A 21,715-nucleotide genomic window follows, 5' to 3' on the forward strand; every position below is an offset into this window, starting at 1 on the left:
TTGTTAGAGTAGACATGTTATATAGCTGTTTTATGAACATTCTCATATAAATTAGGAATAAATTGGTTAGAAGATTTGTATGAAAAAAAGGAACTGTCAGAAAGCAATATTTTACACCACAGTTTGATAAGAAAATCTGTGTATTAACGAAATAGAATTAAGCTTTATTAATTTTTATACCAATTGATGTTTGTCATTTTTTATGGTTTGCTCTTACAGTATTGGTTCTGTGAAATCCTTTTGGGTATCAACCAAAAAAGGACATCAATTATTAAGATATAGTTCATTTCCAAAGTTGCCCATGAACTATGACCGTTCTGAAAAAAATGTATGATCAGATTTTGTTTTTGTTTTGTTTTTTTGTCTGGGAATCGTCAACAGTTTCAGAGAATAACTGAAATCCAAAGAAAAAAGTAAAACTGATTTTGCGCGGGCTTTCCACCGAGGGGCGCTAAAACACCAGACCAAAATTGACAACTCACTTGAGGCAGATTCTCTCTGTCCAATCGGATTGTAGGTTATTCTGGTCGTGACCAATCAGTTGCCGCGGTGAATGGGCTGTAGGTGAAGATGCATTTGTGATGAGGGGGGCAAGTGGGGAGCCAACGTTTGGACAGAGGAGTTTCTTGCAGGGTAAAAAGTTAGTCAATCTTCTTTGTAAACATGCTCGTCGCGTATTGGATTTCGGCGCTCTGTTGTTTTCAGTGTGCGGTGAGCACAGACTTTCTCTCGGGAGAAAAGCTGTCAGATGAACGCAGGCTGCAGGGGGAGTTTGGCAGTGATGTGGAGCCACAAGGTTTGGAGAAGTCGGAGCTTTGGAAACGAAGCGTAGGACTGAATGAACAGACATGCACGGATATGACTGGAGTTGAGTCAACTCTGAAAAACAACACCCATTCTGTAAGTGATTAAGTCCTTAATACAACAGTAAACTGCATGGAAATAGATTTATCTCAGGGCGTCTGAGCTAGCGGACACATTGACTACTTCACTGTGTTTGTGGTCACTCAGCACATGGAGCTGCTCATAATGTGCACGCTGTAAACAACTTCAGCACACTGTAACAGCTCAGCCTTTTAGATCAATGAACTTTTTCAGTCAACTGTCATTTGAACTAGAGATGAACCATGTGGTGTACCAAGCCCGTGTTCATTATTCGATCAACAGAAAAGCTAGTTGACCTAATATGCCAAACTGGTTAGTCTATAAATGAATCCTAAAGTTAATGTTGGATTTGTTTCCCGGTTACCATATGCAAATATCTCTGATTTTTTTTTCTATTTTGCTGTAAGTTATGCTACTTAAAGTCTGTGGAAAAACTTAAGCCTTATAGGAATATCCTGTGTGGCTTTGATAAACTCATGATAAATTCTATGAATACAGAAAATAATATACAAAACAGGTCATATTGACCCAATTTAAGCCTTTTCTAATTCCTGTAAAAAAGTTTAACGTGATTAAGTAGTTGTTGGCCATACACAATTATTGTAGTTTTTCCAGTTTAAGTAACAAAATGTATCACAATAAACTGTAAAAACAAGTGAAAATGCACAGCAAACAGTATAAACAAATGAAAGAAGCTGCCAAGCAATGAATAAAAGACAGAAGTAGTTTTACATAGCCAGATGTGGCACGTCATTAATAAACAATTGTGTTTGACCTGATATTAACCAAATTCATTTAAAGAATCAGCACATACATTTTTTAACTCTTACCAATTCAACCAAAGAAATCCCAAAAGTCTAACATGCCAAAAATTTGAAGCAGGGATATTAAAAATTTTGTTCTCAGTCTGTCTGGATAGAAACCGTTTTTGGTCTATCTGTCTGCAAGTTGCAGCTCTTACCCCGTTCACTGTGATATAAACCATAATAGCTGCACAAATTGAACAACACTGTAAATTATAAATCCAGCGTTTAGTATATTTTCTGATATGCTGATATTGACTGTAAATTTCAGCTCCAACTGTTGTGTTTTTTTGTCCTCAGTCATTCATTGGGTTAAGTGCAAGTTGATGCATATTGGGTAAATTATTTAGTTGGATTACAGTGAGAGGGGTCATATAATAACTTGATTGTTGTAATCTTGACTCTGATATTATATAATAACAGACCAAAGAACACCTTGTGTTATTTTTTAAAATAAACCTGTTTTAAGAGGAAGCTCGACAAGAACCACCAGATATCCGGAGGAATGTTTAAGGAAAACAAAAAGCTTAACACAGGACAATTTTCCTGTTGTTTTTGTGTTTGTATGACTGATTGTGAAGTGGAGGTTACATTGTGAGGCTCAGACACCTTAAATAGCCTTTTTAAGCATGAAAATGATTTGGCATGCTCACAGAGAGCAGACTCCACCTCTGTCCTCTGGGCCTCTTCTCCATGATTTTTCTGCTGGACTTAATCTGAGCACCCAAATCTGACGTTTGCATTATTAGAGCTGCAGGGCCACATCAGACAAGGTTGTGTGAGCATTTAGAGCAGCAGTATGTGCTCTAGATTTTTTTTACATTTTGCTTTTAATTACCATATTTACCCTGTCTGTACACTTATTTTTATGCTATTCTTTTGCCTGACAGGCTACACAGGAAATGTTGGTTGGCCTTTCCAAATTTTGCATTTTTCTCTCTTTTTTTTTCTTTTTAAATACAATTTATTCTGGGAAGTCTGTGTGGTTAACAAAACAGCTGACTGTTTCTTCTCCTTTCCTCCTCACTCGAACCTGTCCTCTCACCACTTCTGCCAAAAAAGCATACAGAAAAAACATGTTCTGTTTTCAGGGTGAAAGCACAGCTGGGTCACAGCCAGCTGTGTGAGCAGTAAAAAAAACAGAAAGAGAGGACAACATATGGATTTGTTTTTATATTGGATATCCAATGAGATCAAAACACTAAATGAACGTAAAGATGTACTTCTAGACTTTGTGGTAGGCTTACACTTTGTACTCATTTTAAGTCATTGTGGATGGAGAAATTAAATACTTTTTTCCATAGATACTGTGTTCCCTACAAAATGTGCTCACACTCTGCAAAGACAGTTTATTACCAGTTAAAACACTGCAGATTCAATGAGGATTGTAACTAAAGGACACTTTAATGTTCTTAAAAATGTCTCAACTTTTGAACAGACATTCTGTAGTCAGCATGGGTGCTCCTCAAGGGAGCATTATGGGGCCTATTTTGTTGTCATAAAACTTATTTTGATAGGAGCTGAGGATTCATTTTACCATCCTTGAAACATTACAACAGCCAGATTTTTTTTAATCACATATCCCAAAGTTTTGACTGCAACTTGTTCAAACCTGCCAGGTTTCTCAACTCAAAAGAAGAGAAAACTGACCTCATAAGTCTTCTTTTATTAACGGTACTTCTTTTGTGAGTGATTCACAGATCTTTTACTTGTTTTTAGAGTTCCTCCATACATTGCAGATCTCATTTTATTTTAAGTTCATGTCAGATCACTGAGGCCCTCAAATGTTTCCCTTTGAAGGTTCCTCGTGTGTCTGTCACAAGTGCAGGCCAACAAGTTTTCTGTTTTTATACCTCAAAACAGTGAAATTCTGAAATCATCTCATTACTACTTTTACTTTTATTACCACATTTTTCTCATTTAAATTCAGTTCTATTCTATTCTATTCTATTCTATTCTATTCTATTCTATTCTATTCTATTCTACTGTTTTGGTCTTAGATTGATTAACTTTTAATGATTTTGTTTTACCAGTAATTTTTTTAGATGGCTAACTTCTATCTTGTTTTAAACTTGTATCTTGCTGTATTTTTTTCTGTCTCTGAGTTAAGTCAATAGCCATGCAAAAATAACGCTCACTTCAAACCAGCCTAGTTTTTCTTTGCAATGCTTTCAGTGTTAGCTTTGCTGTTTGCCTATTAGCTTTTAACATAAAACATCTTAGGTTTTCATGCTGAAAATGTTGTATTTGGGTTTTACAAATATCTTGTGGCAAAGAGCTGGAATGAAGACATTTTTCATTAATTCACAAAAATTGACAAATTTCTTTCTGACTGGAACTGAAAAAGTCTGGGCCCCTTTTATCCATTTAACCATTTTCATTTTATGAAAACCACAAGTGTGAATCAAATCGTGGTGCATGTGGAAAGAACTGGGTACCACTGAAAATAAACATGTTTTAACTTTACCCATTCGCAAAGTTAGTGTCCTACTGTTTCCTGTAGTTTTTGTGAAGGTCCTCTGTGTCTTTTGCACATGGACTAGTCAAACTCCGAAATATCTTCTTCTTCCATCTTTATCATATTACATAGGTAACTGTTGGACCATAACAGCCACTGATCATTTAGGATGTTAAATGTACACAACTGCCTATAATTCAAACTAGCAACTAAGTTGTGCTAAAAACTGAGCAACTTTCACTGAAATGTAAATTTATTGTTGATGAGGATATCATTAACAGTGCATTGACTTCATTATTTTTGAGTCAGTGTATACCATGGAAAAGAGTGAGACGAAGTTGCTTTTACAGTACATGTGGGTACAAAGCTGATGATGGTACGTATCTACTACAGTATGTGTATATTTCACAAGAAACTGAGCTTTGTTGTAATTGATTGACATCTCGTCCCCTGATTGTAACAAATGTCCAACAATTTAAACAGACAAACATCATAGTAAGCCCCTCTGCAGCATCTTTCCGTAGAAATTGAAAACAAAAAACAGCCTCAGTTGATTAAACACTCACTGAGGTATTTTACTTCCATTGACTGCATTTACCACCTATGATAGTTTGGACTTCCATTTTTAATTATTGCCCCGAGAGGCACTATAGAAAAATTGGTCTGCACTGGCGATGAATTGATAGAATTGATCTAGATGGTTTTTGAAATCCGACATGAGCTTATTAACAAGCAAACATCAAAATAACTTGTGTTTAACAAATTTGTCTAAACAACTGACTTTAAACAAGACTTTACTTGTGAGAAACTTTATTTTTACTCTTTCCAAGCATTTTGTTTACTCAAAAAAACTGAAAAATAAAAACTTGACACTCTTTTACTTTTTTTTTTAAATCCAACACTGAAAATCAAAATGGATATCAACTCAGCCCAGCTTACACATTGACTGCCAAAAATTTTCAGCCGAGCATCAGAGGCTGACTTTACAGAGCTTCATGTGTTAGATCAGAGCCAAAAGAGCCTGACCTCCTCCACTGAAGTTTTCTGTGTGTAAACATGGCTGGAACAGAAAGGTTAAAGCCCAGAACAGAGCGAATAATGAGCTCATTGTGTTGGCATCTGACCTCTGAGAGAGGACTTTACTTGTACTCCCAGCAGCAGCAGCAGCAGCACTACGTAACACTGAGCCCATAAGAGTATATGCTGTGTGTCTGTATATGTACAGCTGTGTTTGTAATACTCAGTTTCTCCAACATTTTTGTTCACTGTAAAGAGTTTAAAGTAACGACACATGTTGAATATCAGATCAGATGACGATCAGAGGAATCTTTGTAAACTCAGGGGTTTCGTCTTCCCTTGAACGCAACCCCTGATGCAGCATGAGGTCATGTCTGGTTTGCGAGGCCACATACTGACGGCTCAGACTTTTATCTCTTAAGATTTTGCTGACTAATATGCTAGTCTTTTCTCTCCTTCTCCTGCTTCCTTCTGACCTTCTGTTTTCCTCATCTCATGGCAGGACAGAGTATCCTGCAGCTTTGAGTTTCTCCTTTTCTCCTCATGATCCTACGTGATCATTCTCTGGTTATTATAGTTGACACATCCTTTGCTGTTACAGACAGTCCGTGCAATACAGGCATTGATTGTTTGGTTTTCAGTCTCCCTCAGCTATAGCTGATAATGTAAGCATCTGCCCAGTCAAGAGATCAGATACAGATGTAAAAAAAATTAAATGCTCTTCTTTTCTCTGAATCTGGTGCTCTCATTGCAACGCCTTGTCTCACATCGCAGTCATTGCCTGTTTTTGGCATTATTTTTAAAATCTGTTTACATGTCTTAAAGCCATATATCACAACTTATATTAAGCTGTTTTTGTGGTTTTTTGCCTTAATGTTTGTTTTCATTATTATCCAATCTGGCAGACTAGGGGTCTCTATTATTTTTCATTTTTCTAAAAAAACAAAAAGAAAAAACACAAAAACACATCTGAGACAAACTGGCTTAAAAGTAAGTTACAGAGAAAGGATCCACTCGCAGAATAATGTTTAAGAATGTTGTCTTATTGTAAACTAAGAATAAAATAATCAGAACAGTGAAAGATATGGATCAGTCAAGAATGCAGTGAATTGATGTGTGTAAGGAGAGTGGCATGCCAGCAAATAGGAGACAAAACCCAAACTTGTGATTGTAGGCCTGTGGAGGAGAGAGAGTGGGAGAAACTCAGATAAGCTTAAGCATATTTGACTCAGGTTCAGACTCCATGATGTCCTTCCCGGCTTGGCCTCCTGTCTCTTAAGCCAGGAAGCAAGACAATTAAAACCAATACAGGCTGAGAGGACAGGGCAGATTCACCCAACTTAGAGGGTGAGCGCTTTAACTTGGTTGATTGATTTGTACCATTGTGTTGTGAAAAAGAAAATGTAAATGATGGCAGGGCAGATGAGTTTCTTTAACAAGTACTCTGACAGTTCTCGGGGTATTCATCCCTTAAAGCATAAATGATATAATTTGTGTTTTTTGTTGACTTGGATTTTGTTGTGAACCCAAACCAAAGTCATAATTTCCAAATAATCCAACTAATTAACAAATTTCAAGGGGTAATCTAGGTGAATACTTTCTGTTTTTGTTGAGAACTGAGCCTCCAAACTTTGCGGTCTCAAAGGTTTCCACTGTAGACAGGACTACTTGTACTTTTCCTCTGATAACAGATAGATTAACCAGATGACAGTTAAGGTCGGGAGGAGTAGGTGTCGAGCAATAAAGAAATTAGAGTAAGGAAGAACACATGGATGCAGCGAGGTAGAGGTTGTGATGAAATGACTCGTGCAGAGGACAGAAAGTTGTGTTCACGCACTTGGACGGAGAAGGGGTAGACCAGTTTCCACTGGACATATTTACAAAGAGTTTCCAGTGGGCAGACCTGGCTGTGTCCTGTGGCTTTATAGAGCTGTGTGCAGACTGTCCCACCTTGTAAACATCTCTGCCCTGCCAGCAGAAGAGAAGAAGGGAGAAACCTTCCTCTGACTCCAAAACACTGTGAGCTTTGGTCAAGTCTTGCACAAATGACCAAACACTTGAACGTTACTCTGGATGAATAGACTGGAATGTTGTTTGCAGCCAGAGGACTTGTGAAATAAAAGTTCCACTTCTTCGTCTTTTAAACTTAATCTCTTTTGTTCTATCACCCTGATTTTTGGGGGGTTTAATATTAACTTTACATCGTCTTTAGCTTATCATTAAAAGTGCAAATAGGCGAAGATATTTTTTAAAAATTTCTGAACGGAGCACTACAGTACACGTCTACTCTGTATGCAGTGTATTTGAGTGTGTGTGCTCCTGCTGTGTTTGGGACATCAGTTATTGTCTTGTTCTGTAGCCCAGCTTTGTCATTTAAGCAGGAATGTAGGTCACACACGCAGAGTGCATCCAAATGGCCGAGTTATATTGGACAGTGCGAACAATTCATGCTGTCCTATTGGCTTGTGTTTAGTAACTGAAGGGAATGTACTATCAAATGTTATTTTGTTTGTTGATTTCAGACTCAGCTCTGGACTCTTGAAAGTGTTTATTTGCAGCTGTTGATGTTCTGCTGGTTCTTATGAAGAAATAAAGAACAAAGCTTTAGATTTTCTAAAATCATCCTACATGGTTAAAATTCAGATCTAGTTTAAATCAGAATTCAGTCACTTTTTCTGGGATGGCTGCTAAGATGAGTCTAGTTCTGCTCAGGGTTTCTGCCTTTTTAAAGAAAGCTCTTCCTTTTATCTCAACTTTTTAGTACCTTGAGATAACATTTGTTGTGATTTGATTATTAAGCAAAGTTTCCCTTAAATGTATTTCAAATTTCAGTTTACCTTCAAAGTGAGGACCATGGGTTCTCTGTCACTGGCCTGGGTGGGAGACGGATCAGGGGTGAGTCTGCTCACATCAGTATAAATAAATAAGAAAATTAGTCCAAGCTATCTTGTAAATTGTTAAATTTCGTCTCTTTTCTGCCAGGTGCTGCTGGTCTTGACCACATTCCAGGTGCCGCTGTTCATGATGCGCTTCGGACAGTCTAATCTCTACAGGAGGTGAGAAATTCCTCATAGTCGGCACATGTATGGAAAATAAGGCGGTGGGTTTATTTTCATAGATGTGGTTTGGTGACTAACTGCTGTTTTGTCACTGTGTCAGTGAAGACTATGGGAAGACATTCAAAGATGTGACTCACTTGATCAACCACACCTTCATCCAGACTGAGTTTGGCATCGCTATCAGTCCTGATCACTCAGGCAAGGTTAGACGTTTTAGGAAACAGTATGTCATTCTGTGTGTGTTTTCAGTGCAGGATTTTTGTGTTGGTCTATGATCGGGTAAACCAGAACATTTGTTTTTCAGGTAATGCTCACTGGGGACGTGTCAGAAATCGGGGGATTCAGGTTGTTCCGCTCACAGGACTTTGGTGTGACTTTTATCCCGACTGACCTTCCGTTCGAGCCCCTCATTCAGATGCTGTACAACCCTGCAGATTGCAATGTGCTGCTGACTCTCAGTACCAAGGTAACAGCACTCATGTTGTCCAAACCACACCTCCAGTCCTTTGGAGTTTGTGTCCACAGCCTTTCTTAATTGGATGTCGGACTTCTATTTCAAGCGGCTGAATTCTCAATAAGGCTTAGGCAGATACTTAGAAGTCAAGGAGCACTTTCTTACCCACTTACTAAGCCTTTTCCCTCCAGCTGGAGCTGTGGCTGTCAGAGGATTTTGGCGCCACCTGGAGGAGGATCCATGAAAGTGTTTGTTTGGTTAGATGGTAAGTGCAATGAATTCAAATAAGACGGATAATACCTTTTTTTGTTTGCATCTTTACAGTTCTACAATATTAGAACTATAATTCTTTAAAGACAGGCTGCATGGTTTTGCTCTGGTGCTCTGCCTCAGGAAAGAAGGTCACCAGTTTGAATCCCAGTTTGGGCAAGGTGGGCCCTCCTGAGTGGGGTTTGCATGTTCTCCCTGTGTGTGCATGGGTTCCCTCTGGGTACTCCGGCTTTCTCCCACAGTCCAAAAACATGCTCATCAGGTCAATTGGTGATTCTCGATTGCCGAAGGTGTGAGTGTGTGTGGGAAAGGTTGTCTGTCTCTGTGTGTCAGCCCTGTGATTGTCTGGCAACCAGTCCAGGGTGTCTTTCCCGGACACAGGTGGGATAGACTCCGGCCACCCTGAATGGGATACTGGTAGAAAATTAATAATTAATTAAAAGACAAATCAAACCACCCACAAAGAAACGCCAAAAACTCTAGTTATACTTTTGTAATCCTTTAGCAAGTGACAGGTTTGTGTGCACTTTGATTGTGAGTTTTCAAAATCTATCTTTTTTCAGTTGTTTGCTAGAAAACAAGTGGCCGATAAAGATTTCTTTTTTTTTACACTCTGCATGTGGCTCTTGTAGTCTTTTTGCACACAGTAGTTTGTAATTAAACCTGATTGAAAAGATGAAATGAAACATGTAGCTTAAAAAATTAAAGCAGTAATCACTTTTTTCCCTTTTCCCCATTCCTTTCCTTTAGTAATGGGTATTAAGTCCGTTTTAAATTTCTCTGTATGCTTCATATTTTCATTCCCTGGAGTTCAATGCTCAACGGCCATTATTGTGGACAAAGTGGTGTCAAACGTCCCACTCCTTCCTGATTTTGATAAATCGGTGATGGAGAGGACAGGCTAAAAGTGACAGTGATAGAATTAAACTATTGTTTGATAAGGATGCTGTGAGTGCAGGGACATAAAAAGCTGATGAACATTTTAGTTTTTAAATGCTATGAAAATTCAAGTCAATAGATATCAACCCGTAGAAGGTGTTTGTCTTGTTTCTGATGGTCTTCATTACTTTTGTAGGTGAGAAAGTGCAACCTTTTGATTGTTGCCTGTTTCATAACCAGCTTAAAACTCCTCACAGGAGCTTTGATAACTATCTGTGTTCTTTAAAGCCCTCTACTTTTCCTCTCTACTTGAAGGTAAAAATATGAAAATGCCATTTAATTTAATCCCCTTTTTACATGTGATTCTTTTCAAATGCACTAATTCGTCTAACTGAGTTTTAATCTTGAGTTTCACATGTCAATCATGCCATTGTGATTGGTCAAAGGTAATAAAAAAGGACTTTGCAGCCAAAGCAGGAAACAAGGGGACACTCAACTTTCCACTGCTCAGAGGATATGAAACAGACTGAAGTTTCCATTCAGCCTACATGGGTGTCTTTGTTTTGCATAACAACAGTGTGTGTCTCGCATTTGTCCATTGTTGTTATTCCAGCTGTCTGCCTTACACCAGCTCTGATCACTGACTCCTGACTCCGTTTTCATTGGAGTTCACACGAGGTTGTGGTGTCAGCCTGCGGTTTTTGGCTATGCATTGTGGGTAACACTTTGATAGCTCTGCGTGACCACAGCTGTCATTTAGGCCCCAAACCTAAATTGACTGTAGAGTGAGGGAGCCGCGGCTGCTGTCAGAGCAAATCATGAGTCAGCGGCAGCATTCTTATTCAGACCACAGTCCTTGAACCAGCAGAATCCTCGCAGTGTGAAAACCTTCATCCTCTGTGGCAGGGAACAAAACCAGAAAGGGCTTGGAGTGTGGCCTGAGGGGTTAATGTGGGCCTCAGTTCCATAACCACAGCTGTTATCTATGATCTTGATAAATTCCAAAAAAGGATTATATTTGAACTCAGACCGCTTCTAAATGTCAAAATGTGAGAGCAATTAAATTGTTGCTTTCTTCTGAGTCTTTCCTTCACTGTTTTCTTTCTCACATACAGGGGCCAAAAAAGCAGCATCTACTTTACCACAAACAACAATGGATCATGCAGTAAGTGAAGCATTTGCTGTCACCCAAATTCATATAAAACAAATCAGAACATGCAGTTATGCTCCTCTGTTTTTGTTAGATGAAAGAGGAATGTTGGAGTTGAAGAAGACGACTGACTATGGGCAAAGTTTCAAAACCATCGCAGCGAGAGTTTACTCCTTTGTTCTGGGAGGGCGCTTTGTTTTTGCTTCAATTATGACTGGCATGGTATGTGTGTTTGTGATTGTTTATTTGTTCTTCTGTTAACTGTTTTGTGTTCAGTGGAGCATGTTTGTGCAATTCTGTGAATGCTCCTGCACATTTTTTGAACACCAAGTGTCTGTTTCTACATTTTAATGTTTCCCTCTGTTGTATCTGTTTGCATCATATTTTCCTTGATTTGTAAACCTGCCCACTTAAATTAACTTAACTTAAACACAGATATGTATAAAGTGTTCCTCAATTTGTGTTAAGATGTAACTTGGTGTAAAATTCAAACTGCAAACTACAAATTGGTTACTCCCTGGGGGACATCCAGCTTTCATATAATTTTAAAAGGATTATGACTACATCTGGTGTTGATCTTGTTGATATTGTGTGAGAAGATCTCAGCCAGTTATATAAGCAATTTATAAAATGTGACCCCATTCTGAGGGAAGCTGAACATAATCCCTCTTTTTCCTCCTCCCTCACAACGCAAGGAGCCAAAACTCCAGTGAGTGGCTCTCAATAGCAAGTTATGATCAAGATGTGCTGATTTTTGACGATATATGAAGATGAAAATCATTCTGAGGACGAACCACCTCCTACAGTGTCAGATACCCCACACAATGGGCACTGACATTTTGTGCAAATAGAGCCAGAGTTATGCCTAGGAGGGATCAGGTGGTGCAGCCCTCACACCAGGTGCACCTTAAACACTCTATTGTCCTGACCTTTGTACTTGGCATAACCGCACCTTTGGTTTCACTTTATGAGCTGCTTCTCGTGCTTTTATTTTAAACCTTTGTAGAAGTTTAGTGTTTCAACATTATTTTACATAGAAGTAGTGAATGAAAAAAAAAGTGTTGCAGATCCGCACTACCACTTTCCTGTCAACATGTTTTCTTCTGATCAATCGATGTATATTACTTTTAGGGAACAGAGCGCATGATCCATGTGTCAGTTGACGAAGGTGAAGTGTGGAACATGGCTCAGCTTCCTACTGTCAACCATGAGCAGTTCTACTCCATCCTGACAGCAAATCAAGACATGATATTCATGCATGTTGACGACCCCGGAGGTGAGGATGCTGACAGTGATGATTGATGGGGAGGATGATGATGCTGACAATGTTTGTTGCTTACCAGTGATTCTAATGAATAATGATGTTGATTGAATATGATAAGTTGTCCTTGAAAAGGGTCCTGAAAAAACTGTCTTTGAGGAAGAAGTAAAAGTGCAATCATGACTGTTTGGTTTTGAACCATGACAAGTGAGTGACAGAATAAGATATTAAAGAGAGGTCATTTTGCTTTTTTAGGCTTTATACTGTTCCTCTGTTACCTCTGTAGTCGCTTTGCACAATTTGTAAAAAGAAGAACACAAAACTGAAAAAATCTTCATTTCAGCCTCTGTCTGAAATGCTTTGTTTTAGCTGCTGTCTCTTTAAGGCTTCCTGCACCATGAGACCCCAACCCTCTGATTGGCTAGCCCTCTGGAAGCCTCTCATGAACAGGGCAACAGGCACACCTTGGTGTTTCAGCGTTTGATCTGATGACCTCATCATTTCAGCTAGTCTGGTGATGGTCTGCTGCTATTTCACATCTGAACTAAAAAAAACAGTTTAAAAATCTGCATGTTTAGCATTGACATCCAATGTTACTGTTCAAATTATGGGAAAAAATTTGACCCACTCTTAAATTAATTAATTTAAATATGAATTTTGAGGAACACATAGGGAATCCTCCTGCTTAGGGAAGAAAGGCTCCTATGATATGAATAATCCAAACGTGTGTGCTGTGTTGACCAGACTCTGGTGTTGGAACCATCTACGTGTCAGATGACAGAGGAACCGTCTTCTCCAAGTCCCTGGAGCGCCATCTTTACACAACAACTGGAAGTGAAACTGACTTCACTGTCATTTCCTCTCTAAGGGGCGTCTACATGACCAGTGTACTCTCAAAAGGTGAGTCAGCACAAAGAAGTACTGCCATACAGAATATAATGAATATCTTTCAAATAGTTTTGCCATTTTTATTTATGGTTTTATTTCTTACAAGTTTCACTTTAATGGCAAGTACATAACAATTTCAAGAAACAATCTGCCATTTTATTTATGGGTAATGCTATATTAGCCAAAATAAAAAGTATGAACTTGAACTTGTACCATTAAAAGTCCACTTCTGCTCATGAAGGTTGTTATTATTATAGAAAAAAAGAAAAGAAAGTTACAAGCAAAAATTTCAACAATTTGTCCAATAGTCAAAATATTTTGACGTGATAATATAAAATTCTGACAAAATACTATGGCACAGTTTTGGTTTTCAATCTCATGGTTCAGACTTTAGCAGTCCTTTCTCAGATATGGTTTCTTATTGCAATGACATGAGCTGGAGTCTCCTGCTGATATAAGACAGAAAGTCAGCTTTTACACTTAAGGTTTTCTAACTTTCGGCACAAGTTAAAGGTTTTGGGGTGTCTGCAGGCTGTGAGATTTACATAAAGATATAAAATGGGCTCTCTAGAATAATTAAGATAATTTTATTCCCTGTTGTCTTGCAGATGGGGTAATTGAGACAGTGATCACTTATGACCAAGGAGCAAGATGGCAGACACTACACAGACCAGAAAACAGCAACTGTGACACAGAAACCTCAACCAACAGGCCTAACAGAGTGAGACACACTCTCACACAGAAACGTTTATACTTACTTTGTATTTAAGTATGTTTTTATCTAAATCATGGGAGTGTAGGATTTGTGCTGTCTGTCTGTGCAACGAGTCTGTCTTAGTTATTTGCTTGTAGAAGCATTACCCATTACCCTAATCATAGTGTCTTTACAGTGCAGACTTCACATTCATGCCTCCTACAGCACCACTATGAAGATGAATGTCCCCATGCTGCCTCTGTCACAGCCCAGTGCTGTTGGCCTCATTGTAGCCCATGGTAAAAAGAAATTAATAGAAATAGAAAACACAGTCCTTTGACTGCACGCCTGTTTTTTCTCTTTATATTAAGATGTGTCTCCCTATAGGCAGTGTTGGAGAAGAAGAGTCAGCTCTCTCTCCAGACGTCTATGTGTCTGATGATGGGGGCTACTCGTGGATGTTGGCTCTTAAGGGCCCTCATCATTATGCCATACTGGACTCTGGTGGACTGCTGGTTGCTGTGGAGCACACCAACTCACCTGTCAATCAGATCAAGTAAGTGTAAGAAATTTTTTTTTGTATCACTTTCATTTATTTTCTATTATCAATTTCTTCATCTGCTCACAGGTTTTCCACAGATGAGGGCCAGTGCTGGCATACATATAACTTTACCAATGACCCGCTCCACTTCAGTGGGATGGATGGCGAACCTGGCTCCCGCTCCATGAACGTCAGTCTGTGGGGCTACCGGAACGACTTCAGCAAATGGATCGTGATCACCATAGACTTTAGGAAGGTCCTCACCGGAGTATGTGAGTATGTCAGAAAATAAGAAGATGGCTGTGAAGTTTGCTACAAAAACCGTAAAAACATGCTTTTATGTTGATGCAGGTGCTGAAGGGGACTTTGTACAGTGGCTATCACATTCATCAGACTCCAGTGGAGCTAATGATGGCTGTGTTCTGGGCTACAAAGAGACCTTCTTGCGCCTCAGGAAAGGCTCTGTCTGCTGGAAGGGGAGAGACTATGCTGTCACTAAAAAGCTGGCCCCCTGTCCTTGCACAGTGGATGATTACCACTGGTATGTTTCTCTGAAATACCAAAATACAGTCAATAGAAACCCTTTGGATATCTATCCAATCTGTCCATATCTAGCATTCAATGTAAGTATGAAATCAACAGAAAAAAAATGAACCAAACAAGCAGACTCTGGTTTCAATTGTCTAAGTGAGAACATGCAATACTTAAGACCTGTGCTTTACAATCTAAATTAAAAAATGGTTTTTGTTGTTGTTGTTATCACTTAAACTTATTATAGCACCCTTGTCTTAATTCAATTTAGGGATGGAAAAATATATCAGTCATATCTCCTTCCTGACTTGTGCAATAAATTTATCATATCAATCCGGTCAAGTATGTACATTTAAATCAATAAATAGTATACACCTTTATGCAGATTTATTTGTTGTCCTATAACTCAAAGCATCACTACTCTTGATTTGACAATGTTGGTGTTCGGTTTATCCTGCACTTGAGTTTTCAGGGAAAATTTGTGTTCTTTGTGTGGGTGTTATGAGTTATACTGCTATCTACCCGTTGGAACATTGTAGGAATGCCTCTCCTTTGTCTTGCAGTGACTTTGGGTTTTACCGACCAGAGAACAGCTCTGAGTGTGTGGAGCAGGAGGAGATGAAGGGTCGTCCCCTGGAGTTCTGTTTAAATGGGACCACAGAGGAGCTGCAGACCACTGGGTGAGTAAGAATCAGCGTCATAGTGTCTCTCTCATTCCAAAAAACCTCCTAGTTATCCATGATATCATAAATGAATATATAATTTGATACAGTTATAAGGTCATAAATTTAATAAGCAGAAACCTGCATTTAGATTGAAGAGGAACTCTCATCTTGAGAAAGCAGAACCCTATGTAACTGTGCTGCTGCTGTCTTGTCAAGGACCCTCCTGGAAAAGAGATTTTTAGTCTCACTGAGTCTTTGTCCTGGTTAAATAAATGTTAAATAGAATTAAATTTAAAAAAATAAATACATAAATACATCCTTCTTAAGAAGTTACTGATGGCATTATTATGATGAATAGGCAAGGTATAGGCAAATGAGTAAACTAAAGTATTATGGCCAAATTTATTGATGAAATCACACCCTCTTTTCTGATGTCTCATTTGGTATATCACCTTTTTGTGTTAAATTTTCAAAGTAGGCATCTATAAAACATGCTTCATTTTTCTGAACATTACAACAGGCATAACATGAGGCTGTTGAAGCTTCTAGCCCAGAAAAAGACCAGAAAATAGAAGGATCTTCATTTTTGAGAGTCTTTCAGGCAGTCTGTGTTTGTCTTCCTGTAGCTGTAAATCACAGAACATTCCCAAAATGTCAAGTTGTTCTTCAGCTCGCTGTCTGTCTTTCCTTGAACTGTTAAAGTGCTGGTGTTACAAAGAATCTGACCATATTTTTCCAATTAAACCCTCTTCAAGACAGTGAGACAGCTTTTCTTTTGCGTCATCACAAATTTTCTGACAAAGTTTCCCTTGTTTTCCATTTTTTGTGTTTCTTTTTTTTTATAAGTTTTTTCTCTCCTTTCTATTCATTCTTTCTCTTTCAAAATTTAAGCTACCGGAGGATTCCTGGAGACCAATGTGAGGGAGGTTTCCAGCCAGACAGGAAGGAGACAAACCTGGGGAGACTGTGCACCAGCAACACCCTCCATCCAATTTCTCTGGTGAGTTTTCCTAATCCTTCTTTTAAAGGGATCACTCGGGCCAATTTTTGAATTGAACATTGTCTACACAGTTAGCAAAGAGTTCTTGAATATTAAATGAGGCAATAATGATAATAAACCATTTACATTGAATGCTTTGCACTCTATAAGAAATATGACTTTGAGTCCCTGTGAGGAATTTATAAACAATCTTCAAAAAGTCTCACTGCTAGATATGCCAGATCACAACCCACAGTTTAAAATGAAATTATCAGCACCACAATATGTTTTTTTTTAAATACTATTTCCAGTATCCATGGTTTTGCCATAGTCGTACAGGACTGGGTTGATAAAAGTCCCTGTGGCAACACCATAGCCTACCACTTGACGAAGTTTAGCAGAAAGAAGAGAGATCTGTTTTTCTGTCAGAAACGATTTCTTGGATTTATTCCACAGTAATAGTAGACACTGGAGCGTAATTAGCAAAAAGAATAAAGACAAAAGAACTGAAGAAAGCTAAGAGGGAGAGTGATAGAGCACGGGCTAAAGGCTAAAACACTGTCTAAGCTGTTTTTTAAATTTCAACCTCCATGCAGCAGTTATTCTGCAGTGCTCTGTTCAAACATGAGGTTACATTTGCTCTGCTAGATGAGGCTGTAGTTTGTTAATGAGCAGTGGTAGAACATAACCAGGATACACCAACGTAACAAGTTAAGGACACATCTTACAGCACTGCACTGTGAGTAGCACTAAATTTAGTCTGGTATTAAACTATAGTTCAAACTAAGTTTACAGAGTTTGATTGTTGTCAGTGTTACAAATAATAGCTCTACGTGACTGTTATACATTACCTCATCACTTTGCCTCCAGTAAAAAGTTGTCTTGAGCAAAGAAAAGTTGTCAGAAAAGCTGGTCTCCATTTATTAGCTTCAAAACAAATTGCGTGCACTGGCAAGAGTCACGTCATCACGACAGTGGGTGCAATTGCTCATGTGAAATTAAGTCTGTATCCCAGAAAACACTAGCTTTGTAGGATAGTCCTCACAACCCCTTTAAACATACAGGAAACACACAGCAAAGAGATCAGTTTAACCCTTTAAAACTCAGAGACATTGATTAGTGAATGCTATTTTGTGGGATGTAATTTTTCATCAAATCTGTTTTAACCTGTAGATTTTTATTTATTTTTTTTAATCCCTTTTTTTCTGTATGTTTCAACAGACTGATTACAGCACAACAAACACAGCTGTCATAGTGATAGTTATCATGATAATCCTGCTGGCTAGTGCCGTCACAGGCGTTTGGCTGGTTAAGAAATACGTCTGTGGTGGACGGTAGGTCACACTGTTTCATCTCTCGGTCTATTTACACAATTTACTTCATCTTTTTTTTCTAACATGCTCCTCTGTCCTCACCAGGTTTCTTGTGCATCGATACTCTGTCATGAGAGAGCACGTCGAGGCTGATAAAATAGAAGGAGTTGATGATGTTGACCCTCATTACATGGAGACAGGAAAGGCACAGTACAATGAAGACTCAGATCAGGTATTTGATGCTTTGTTTAAAGCTCCGTTCTCAGTCTGATTTTGTCAGTGTTTAAATCAATCTGTGTTTGAATTATTTTTGTCTCCCCTCACAGGACCTTTTGGAATAAGGTGGATATTTCTGACTCATTGGCTGTTTTAGACTAAATGTAATGTGGTCTTTGCTGATGCCGGGGCACTCCTGTTGCTGTTAAACAACTTCATCTCATTTCTCCCCGTCCCCCTGGTGGCTGGAGGAGTCAGCAGCAACTCACATTGCTTCCTTGCTCCACTTGAAGCTCCCAAAAAGGCAAACCAGTAGTCTGGGTGTAGAGAACAAACCCAGAGCAGAACGAGGAAAAGCTTCTGAAGTTCCTGAGGAGCTTATGTTGTTTCTGTCACTAAGAGTTCTGTAAGGACTGTTATGTCTCAACTGGGCTCTGTTTGCTTTTATGTTGACACAAGAGAAAGTGGTCTGTCACGTACTGAACTGCAGAAGCACAACTTAGAGGCTACAATTTGGATCTATAGAAAGAAAAAGAGTTATTTTAATGAAGCATTAGGAAAAGCACATGAAAAATAATAGTTTTTTTTTTTTTTTTTTAGCTCTGAGATGTCTTCCAATAATAAGGTAGTTATAGTTTTCTTTTTGTTTTTAAACCTTGCAAGACACAGTCCTGTAGAGCATGGCCACCATTTTAACAATTATTTTGTCAGTTTCACCAGACACTAAAAGTTAGGCAGCCCTATTTTTTAAAGACTACTCACAGTGAATCAAGCTTTCTGTATCTGGGCGTTTCTCATACCAAAAGAAACGGTGCCCCCCTACAGTATTAGTGATCTAATTCTCAAACAAGTTCTACTCCTATTCTCCATACTTACAATATTTTCCCTTCAAAGTCTGTAAAAAACAAAGATCCCAATAGTGGTATTGTTTAATGGTTTCCAAAACAGGGACGATTCACGCAGGCATGGCTGCATTTAAATGACAGAGTCATTGATGCAGTGTGTAAAGGGTTCTTGCTATGATTAATTTGCAGTCCTTTGAGAAAAAAATTATATCACAATCCCATTAAAGGCTCACCTTAATACTGAAATACAACCATCCTTATGTTATATTTAGGTTATGTTAAATTAATAGTTGGATATTTTGAATAAATTAAGGGATAACTTGATGAACTGTAGTTATATGAACCTCTGCTTCATGTCTAGATTTTGTTTCACCCTGTTGGGACTTACCCAGCAATCAGGCACAAACATATTAACATTAAATAAAGATATTGGTTGATTTTAATGATTTAAAAAAATATATTTTTGTTGATTGAAAAAAAAAGTTCTCAGATGCAATGGTTGATCCCACTTCAGTGTTAACAGTATTCTTCTCAGTCTATTTTTAGGTTGACTCATATTAAACCCTACATTTTTTTCACTTTCAAGTCGTACCTTTAGCCTGAAAATATTGGAGAATAGCCTTTTTTTTGTTTACATTCCTAGAATATTCAGAAAAAAAGTATCTGCATCTGTATAAGGTCCTCTTTCCTCCTTCAATGTCATTCCTGTAACACTGCCAAAGTCTATTCTGGTTGACAACTCTTGTCACCATTCTGTGTCTTTCCTCCCTCTCCTGATCTTCTTTCCACATGTGACTTTTCTGTCACTTACTATGAATTGTAAGTTATTCAAAGTATACCCTACGTTGTTTACAGTTGCTAATAGCAACTAACATTTTTGCCACCTTGTCAACAGGTAGAGTTGAAATTGTAAACTTTATAATTGTGCGAAGCTCCTTCCCATGGATTGATTGGACGTGTGTAAGATCAGGCTGATGACTGGCATTGCTCTTTTCTCTGTTCCAGGATCGATAACCATTGTTTAGGGGTTTGATCAGTCAAAATCAAGTATTTAACCAAGCCTGGTGGTCGTCAAGAAAGACAGATAATTATAATAGATATGTAAACCTACTGTGGTAGTTTAAGCCGTGGTTACTTTTGTATTAAAGTAAAAATTTCTCTAAAAATCTTCAGATACTTTCTGTTAAATACTTTCAGACCAGATACTAAAAAAAACATCAGCCACCTAAAGATGTGGGAAAAGAACCTCAAAAAACTGCTATTTAATTTTTGGTGCCTTGTGAAGCTTTTTGGATGAAAGGTTTAAAAGGCCATCTGTTCTTTGGAGACATTTTTTTAACATAGCAAAGCTCTATAAAACCAACACCTTATAATCCCCTGTATGTGTGGTGAAAAATGAAAGACTTGAATTTTTGCCAAAGCACTTTTATTGTTTGATATTATAATTTCAAGAGAGGTTGTCAAGGTGAAAGCTAATTGTTGTCCAGTATTATATCAATAAGAAGGCAATGCAAACCCAAAGGCTTTACTTGAATTTTCTGATATTTTTGCTGAACAGGATGCAGCATTGATATGTCCTTATTGTTGTGATGTTTCTGTCCTTTTTGTAATTGGACTGACATTGTCCTAATATCAGTCATTACCAATATACAATTCATCAAAATTCACAATATCAGGTCTCTTGAAAAAGCACAACAATACAATGAATGGATAAAGGCTAAATACTATAATAAAATGTAAGCTAAACCATCAAGATAATCAGTTGTTTTGGAGACCTTGTTGGATGTTGCCAGTGCGAAAGCAGGAACAGTAATGCAAAAATTCTGCATAAGCATAACAAACATTGGCAGTATTATATTGATGCAACTTTTAGCCAGTATTTGTAGTCTTAAACAAGTGCAACTCACTTTAAAAATCTCACAAGTGTTTCAAAGCATTTACAGTGACAGAGCTTCTTCGCAAGATGTACGTGTCTACTGGTTGTCATAAGTGTGTACTGAGACACCTCTATTATATGTATTCTCTGAATGACAGGTTGCTAGTCACGATTTTCATTATCTGCCGTAAAATAACTGCTAGTTCTAATGCTTGCAGGGCTTAAGGCTAGTGCTTTTTCTCTCCAGCAAACTCAATAGTATTCCAGCAAATAAGCTATTGTAATAAGCTGGCCTGATATAGAGGCATATTCTCAAGGACCGTTGGGTGGATTTTGTCATATATGAGCAAATTAATTTGCTTAATGCTTCTTTATTTACATAACTGTCCGTAAGAACAAACCCAGCTATTAACTGAATTCAGTTATATATTTTTGCACTGTATTTACAGATCTGTGAAAAGTGACATCCGTGCCTCCTTGTACATCTCATTTGTTTGTGTTAGGGCCAGGAGTTTTGATCTTAATTCTATCTTGTTTCTTGACTGTTAAGTAGATATCAGAGAGAAATGTATTTTAATAAACTGTTCTATAGCAATCATATTTGATTAGAAAAGTGTGCATTTATTAAATAAAAGTAACACTCATTTCAGTTCTGAGTTTCTCTTGAGTTTAATTCTTGAAAAGGTGTTTTTTGTTGTTGCTGTTATTTTTATTTTTATTTTATTTTTATTTATTTAAATCAAAGTTACTGAACCTTGAAGCATCAATGAAATATGGACCGTGAATGTAGCACAGACGAGATAAAGACGGCATTAGTTGAATGTTGAACATATTTTATACAACAAACCAAATAGTATACCTAAAGTCATAAAGTTTTGTCTTGATTAACATTTTATCCACCCATTGCACAGGTGAAAGTTATTACTAGATT

General features: G+C 38.0%; 1 protein-coding gene across 1 annotated transcript; it reads left to right on the top strand.

Moving 5' to 3' along the window:
* Positions 1 to 581: 581 nt before the first annotated feature.
* On the top strand, positions 582 to 21,375 carry LOC141795968 (sortilin-like). The gene is made up of 20 exons (XM_074676794.1): positions 582 to 900; positions 7,996 to 8,058; positions 8,146 to 8,219; positions 8,323 to 8,425; positions 8,527 to 8,688; positions 8,868 to 8,941; positions 10,941 to 10,990; positions 11,070 to 11,197; positions 12,107 to 12,251; positions 12,981 to 13,136; positions 13,733 to 13,845; positions 14,015 to 14,117; positions 14,206 to 14,374; positions 14,447 to 14,631; positions 14,711 to 14,900; positions 15,454 to 15,570; positions 16,447 to 16,555; positions 17,756 to 17,868; positions 17,953 to 18,079; positions 18,174 to 21,375. Exons 1-20 carry the CDS (start codon positions 664 to 666, stop codon positions 18,186 to 18,188), a joined length of 2,433 nt encoding a protein of 810 aa, XP_074532895.1. The 5' UTR covers positions 582 to 663; the 3' UTR covers positions 18,189 to 21,375.
* Positions 21,376 to 21,715: the final 340 nt, after the last annotated feature.

The sequence above is a fragment of the Halichoeres trimaculatus genome, unplaced genomic scaffold, assembly GCF_033239565.1.
Source record: "Halichoeres trimaculatus isolate MK-OKI-2021-1 unplaced genomic scaffold, fHalTri1.1 fHalTri1_scaffold_1, whole genome shotgun sequence".
NCBI classification, from domain to species: domain Eukaryota; kingdom Metazoa; phylum Chordata; class Actinopteri; order Labriformes; family Labridae; genus Halichoeres; species Halichoeres trimaculatus.